Source organism: Elephantulus edwardii, unplaced genomic scaffold (genome assembly GCF_000299155.1).
Source record: "Elephantulus edwardii isolate Elephantulus edwardi_28Jun2011 unplaced genomic scaffold, EleEdw1.0 scaffold00015, whole genome shotgun sequence".
NCBI lineage: Eukaryota > Metazoa > Chordata > Mammalia > Macroscelidea > Macroscelididae > Elephantulus > Elephantulus edwardii.
The window spans coordinates 10,268,287-10,274,985 of record NW_006399765.1 but is presented as its reverse complement, the minus strand read 5'-3'; the positions used below and the strand labels follow the sequence as shown (position 1 = coordinate 10,274,985).

Here is a 6,699-nt window from a genome sequence, read left to right as displayed (position 1 = left end):
CCTGGAAATGTACGCCAGCCTCTAAGCCATTGCAGGAGGGAAGGGGGCGACCTATTATCAAAAAGAAAAACTGCATTTAAAATAAGAGCCAAACCAGTTGAAACCAGAAAGGAAAAGTGAAGGGGCTGCAGAAACTGGGCAAGACTATCTAAAGAAGTGGACAGAGGGCAGCCCGAGAAGTGAGTCTTGAGTGGGCCTGGAGATTTTCCCCAATGTCTGTAACTGTTGTCAACTCTGCTCCCCCCTCTCACACACACTCACAGACACATCCTCTATTTTTCATCTCCTTATGAACTCACTGGCAGTTCCCCTCAGACCTGACAGGCCCATCAGGTCCCCCAGCATGTCAAGACCCTCCACCTCCACCTCCCATGCTTTAGGGACCTGGCCCTCAGCTGGTGGGTCTCAGGAACAAACCAGGCTTTAGCTGTTTCTACTCACCCCAAGACACAACCGCAGGTGCCACTGTTGTCCTCAATCTGGTCATGTCACCCCCTTGCCTGAAACCCTCCAGTCAGCAGGATGGCCAGGACTGAGAACCCCTGGACACAATCTGTGCTCACATCCCCACAGCCATTTTTCCAACACACATCAAATACTCAAGAAATCACTTGCCAAACGCTGAGGTCTGTTTGTGTTTAATCAGACAATATGCAAAGTATTTACAACCAATTCTAGGGCCCTCCCTCCCTCCCCCAAGCCTGGGCCATGGAATGTGGGACCCCCAAGGTCCTGCCCAGAGCCAGGGCTCCCAGGCCTCTGCATAGTCATCTGAAATCTACAAAACACTGATTTTCTTTTTTTTTAAAAAAGGAAACAGAACAGTATTAGGGCACCTTGTACAAAGGGCCTTGGGCAGTGGGAGAGGGTTCTGAGGGCACGCTGGGGTGAACGAGCCCTCAGCGGACTGGGACGGATGGGAGAAGACTTGGTAATACACATGAATGAGAGGAAAAGTTGAAATTTCGTTGGCAGGCACTGCTTGGCCTCCTTCCCTGCTGGCAGGGCCTGGCTGGCTCAAGAATCCCAGACAGCGGGCATGTTATTGCTATGATGGGGGCCGTGGGTGAAATGTACAACGTGTCAGGTGGGGACAGATTGGGGAGTTTTACATGTTAAATATGGACACACATGGAGGCACACACACGTGTACACACATACACACACATAGGGGCCCTTGGCAAGATGGCCATTGTCAGCCACCCCTTTTACAGATGGGTACACTGAGGCCCCAGGAAAGGCTGCCATATACCCTAGTCTGAATAGCAAGGGATGGCCAAACCATAGAATCCTGATGCCCCTCAGGCTGGACTCACTATGGGATGCCAGGCAGGAAGCTGAGCAATTGTGGAGGCCATGGGTATGTGATAAGAAAGCAGACACTGCAGCCCAGAGAGGGGCAGAGACTGCCCGAGGTCACACAGCCAGTCCTGGTGCACAACAGCGGGCACCCTCATCTTCTCACCCAGCATGGCACACCTTCCTCTGCTTGGGAGTTCAGAGGTGACTTGGGAAGAATGCAGGGACTTGGCCTTGAAATGCCATAGGACAAAATGGGACAAGGATCTTGGGGTCCCTGAGGCCAGGTCAGGACCTCCTAGCCTCTTAGCTCTAGTTCTGCTTGATTGCCCCCAGAGCCTGAGAGCTCACTCATTTTCATGGCTGACTGGCTCCGAAGGTCAAAAACCACCCAACTGCTTCCAGCTGAAGCAGGCCTCCCTGCAGCTTCTACCCTTCAGCTCCTGCTCACCCCCCTCCACCCTCCTCCCATGCCAGCCTGGCTGAGCTTTGCAGCCAGGAGTGGCAACAGTACTTTCTCTCATCATTGCTAGGCCCCTTGGCTGCCCCAGCTTGTCTAAGAAGCCTCCAAGGACAAACCTCATTGGTTCCTGAGGAAGACACAGGGAGTCCTGGGTTCCAATTCCACTTTGAGCCTGAACTGCTCTGCAGCCTTGGACAAGTCACAGTCCCTCTCTGGACTCTGCTTCCCCACGGGGGCTGAACTTGTAATGTCTCAGGGTCCCAGGTCTAAGCATGACGGGTTGAGAGGAGAATCCACATCGCCCATCATCATCAAGCTCAGCTGGTCCTATGGCTGCCCCACCAACTGCAGACAGCAGGGGTAGACCCGCGGGGGCCTCCAAGGGATGTTTCGGAAACAGATGGTGGGGGCAGGGTGGGGGGCAGGCTGAGGGCTAGGAGCATCACTCCTCTTTGGAAAGTTCTTTGGCCAGCTCTGAAGACAGACCTGGGGTGGCATGTGAAGTGGAGGAATCAGACGTGTGAAGTAGGCTGAGGCTAGGATAAGGGGTCCCTGCCCCAGCCCTTCTTCCACTTCCTCCTTCGGAGACCCACAGAGCTCAAGGATGAATGCAGGAGGCAGGCATGTGACTACAGAGAGAGCTGGGGACAGTCGCCATACCAGCCTCAACTCTCAACAGCTGCCCTGGACCCCAAAGCCCTTCCAGCCACAAAGGGGGGGGGCCTGTGCCCGGCAACTCGGGCCCCGGGAGGAAGGACGGGTGGAGGGCAGCTGAGGGAGGCAGGAACTCATCTGAGCGGCTGCCTGCCCAGGGTCTAAGCCAAGAGGCCAGTCCAGCCTGGGGCCTGCTCCCTATAGGTTCTCGCCGGGCTGGTACTGAGGCTCGGTGGACGTGAAGTAGTCCTCCAGGAAGGCCTGCAGGTACTCGAAGGTGGGCCGCTCCTCTGGCTCCTTCCGCCAGCACTGGCACATGAGGTCGTGCAGGGATTCGGGGCACTCGGGTGGGCAGGGCATCCGATAGCCCCTCTCCACCTGGTCCAGCACTTCTCGGTTCACCATCCCTGGAGGAGGGCACACATGAGGAGTGTGGTTTTGAGGAGGAAGGTGATGGGGACAAAGATGTGGATGTGGACAAAAGGGTTTCCTCCTAGGACAGGTCAGTGTGGCCAAGGGCAAGTCCCACCCCAGGGCTGAGCACATAGATCACAGAGAGAGCCTACGATTGGATGTTCCTTCTCTTCGTTATAAAGGGAGGGAAACTGAGGTCCAGGAGGGGGTGGGGCTCACCCAAGGCCACTGGGCAGAGGGACTCAGAGACTGGACGTAGGCTCTTACCAGGGTAGGGCACCCGTCCCTTCGTCGTGAGCTCCGTCAGCAGGATCCCGAAGGACCACACATCTGACTTGATGGTGAAGCGGCCGTACAGGGCGGCTTCTGGAGCTGTCCACTTGATGGGGAATTTGGCACCTGCAGGAGCGAGAGAGGTCAGGTGTGTGTCAGCGTCAAGACCGCTCTGCTAGATCAGATCCACTGTCCTCCCCTTGTGGCCAGCAAAGAGACTGAGGCTCAGAGAAGGAGCGTGTTCTGCCCACGGCCGCACAGCACATAGCGGCCGCCCTGCCCACCTTGGCGTGCGGTATACTCGTTGTCTTCAATGAGTCGTGCCAGCCCAAAATCGGCCACTTTGCACACTAGGTTCTCTCCGACCAGGATGTTGGCTGCACGGAGGTCCCGGTGGACGTAGTTCATCCTCTCCACGTACGCCATGCCGGAGGCGATCTGTGGAGAAGCCCCAGAGCCTGGCTCAGGACCACTTCACACCCTTCCCTGAATCACAGGATAGGGTCATCCCCAAGGGTGGAGAGGTCAGCAAATCCTCTCCTATAAGAGGGCCCACGTGCAGCAATAGCCACAAATAGGAGGACCACCAAGGCAGACTTCCTGGAAGAGGCACACAGGAAGCAAGAGTTGGTTGAGTCATGACGGGGAATGTGCGGGGCAGAGGGAGGGAGACTTACCTGAGCAGCCATGTCCACCAGCTGAGGCAGCCGCAGGTACTTGCCCGTTTCCCCCTTGAGAAAATCCAGCAAGCTCCCTGGATAGAGAGACATGGTTGCAGCCTGCGCCCCACTTGGCCAGCTCTCTTGGGGCTGGGAGCAGTGACTGCTGGGTCCTGCCCACCCCAGCAGACTGGCCTCTTGGTACAAACCCATCTCTGAAGACAATCTCTCCCTAGCTCAGCATTTCTCACTCAAAGCGCAAACAGGATGGGGAAACAACCCAAATGACCATGACCGTGGCACATCCAATAGTAGAACTCTGTCACTGTTACTGTGTCCTTCAAGTCAAGTCCAACTTGCAGCAGCCAGTCCCCTGTGACAGTGTCTCCTTGGCTGTAATCTTTGTGGAAGCAGACTGCCAGGTCTTTATTTCACACAGCTTCTCGGTGGCTTTGAACCACTAATCTTTTGGTTAGCAGAGAAGAGCTGGGCCACAGTGACTCCTATTACAATACAATCTCTCTCCCTCCCTCCATCTCTCTCTATCTTTCATTGCCATTATACAATCCAGCAATTAAAAGGAATCAACTACCGATACACTAAACAATGTGCATGAACCACAGCTGAGAAAACGGAATCTACGGAGCCTGGAAGGAGGCAAAGCCTAGCACGACAGAGACAGCTCAGGGGTTGGCAGAGGTTGGGGTGTGGGCGAAGCTTCTAGGGTGATAGTGATGTTCTATAACTTGATTGCAATAAAGGGGTACACAGAACAACCCCCTCATAAAGCTCACTGAACTCTTAAAACCTCAGCCAAGTGGAATTTTACCAACTGATACCTAATTTAAACATTAACCAAAGGTCAAGTCAGGGGCTCAGTCTGGATGCAGCCAGTGTAGATAGGAGGGGAGTTCTCTTCTGGCCCAGAAAGGCAATGGGGCTTTAGAAAACGAACCAAGGAGACAAGACGAACGGCGAGGCTGACCGGGAAAAGGCCACTCTGTCTGGGCCTAGCTGTCAGCTGACAGGAGAATTTGATTCCGTAGAGACGTCCATTCTAGACTGGGGCCCCATGGAGAGCACAGCTGTGTCCGGGTCCTCTCGGCCTTACCCTTGCTCATGTACTCGGTGACTATGTAGATGGGCTCCTCAGACACCACGGCGTACAGCTGCACCAGCTTCTCGTGCCTCAGTTTCTTCATGACCTGTGCCTCCTGCAGGAAGGCCTCCGGTGACATCGTGCCTGGCTTTAGGGTTTTGATGGCTACCCTGGTGGTGCCGTTCCAGGTCCCTGTGAGGGGAGGGGCACAGCAGGCCAGCTCAGATGCGGCTCTCATCCCTCACCCTGTCCCACAGGGATCGGATCTCCCTGTCTGTATGCCAACCTCAGCTCTGGCCTCCCATGCCACGTAGCCCACTATGCCAAGGCCCAGACCCTCTGTGCACCTCAGGCGCCTTATCTGTAAAATGGGTACCTTCCTCCCAGGACTCCTACAAGAACTATAGGGGTCTCTGGCACATGTTTAAGGAATGGCGGCTGTTGTTGTTAGATGCCACTGAGCATGACTTACAGCAAGCCTACGAACAGATCTGAACCCTGCCCTCCCATGCCATCCTCATCATCTCGGACACATCTGAGCCCACTGCTGCAGTCACTGTGTCAATCTATCTCATGGAAGGTCTTCCTCTCTTTAACTGACCTTTCCAAGAATGATGACCCTTTCTAAAGAATAGCCTCTCCTAGCAACACGCCCAAGGTATGAGAGACAACGCTTCGTCATCTTTGCCTCTAAGGAGCACTCGGGCTGCGCGTTTTCTGAGACATCTCTGTTGGTTCTTTGGCTGTGGCTGTTAGGACTACGACTGTTAGGGGAGAGGGGAGGCCAGGGCTCTAACGTGACTGTTTCCACCTTGAGTGGTCTTGGTGCCTCAATAAATCTCTCAGCTGGGTGCTGAAAGTGTCTCATGAGTAAGCAAATAAACTGTGTCCTGGTGGGGGTGGGGGTGGGGGTGAAGAGGTCTGAGGTCACCCACGTCCTCTTAACGACTCAGCGTGGAACTAAGCCTGAGCCTTGGAGGTCTGACCAGCAGGAGCTGAACTCCTTCCTCTGCCTCCTGCCAGCAGGGAAATCATGGACGAATCAGTTCCCCTCTCTGAACCTCAGTTTCCTCAGCTGGAAAATGGGGATGCTAAAGTGTCTCCTGAGTTGAAGTTACCAAGGATATCATTTGACTTGGCTCCACAATCAACATCCATAGAAGCAGTAGTCAAGAAATCAAATAACATAATTTGCTGCAAAAGATCTCCTTAAAGTGTTAAAGAGCATGAGTGTCACTTTGAGGACTAGGGTGCACCTGGCCTGAGCCATAGCCTTTTCTTATATGCTTGTAAAAGCTGAACAACAAATAAGGAAGACCAAAGAACTGACATATTTGAATTATGATTTTGAAGATTATGGAATAGATGGGCTAGCAGAAGAATGAAGAAATCTATCTTGAAAGAACAGTCAGAACACTGCTTAGAAGTAAGGATGGCAAAACTTCATCTCACTCACTTGGACGTGTTCTGAGAATTGGCTGGTCCCTAGAGAAGGAGACCATGACTAAGAGGGTCAGGGAAAGTGAGGAGGGCCCTCAATGAGATGGAGGGACGTGGTGGCTGCAACAAGGGGCAGATGGCACAGGACTGGCCAGGGCTGCTGTCAGTCAGAATGGACGTGATGGAGGTGCCACCTCATAGCAACAACAAAACAGAGCTGACACCACTGCCTGACTGAGGATTGAGATTTCAGGCACTGGGCCAGGTCTGCTGTGACAGCTTTGTAAATGACAGCTGCAGTTACGCTGTTATTATTATCTGGGCTTTTAATTGCAGGGCCCTGGGGGAGCCGTATTATTGTGTGTGTGTGTGTGTGTGTGTGTGTGTGTGTGTGTGTG

General features: G+C 53.9%; 1 protein-coding gene across 1 annotated transcript in view; it reads right to left on the bottom strand.

Annotated features, from left to right (window-relative positions):
• Positions 1–2,614: 2,614 nt before the first annotated feature.
• The window catches only part of SRC (v-src avian sarcoma (Schmidt-Ruppin A-2) viral oncogene homolog), an 18,652-nt gene continuing 14,567 nt past the window's right edge, over positions 2,615–6,699 (bottom strand). Inside the window, exons 7-11 of the mRNA XM_006881511.1 lie at positions 4,874–5,053; positions 3,781–3,857; positions 3,388–3,541; positions 3,098–3,229; positions 2,615–2,823 (exon numbers count right to left, since the gene is read on the bottom strand). Of these exons, the coding sequence (XP_006881573.1) occupies positions 2,615–2,823; positions 3,098–3,229; positions 3,388–3,541; positions 3,781–3,857; positions 4,874–5,053 (752 nt within the window). The remainder of the gene's footprint in view (positions 2,824–3,097; positions 3,230–3,387; positions 3,542–3,780; positions 3,858–4,873; positions 5,054–6,699) is intronic.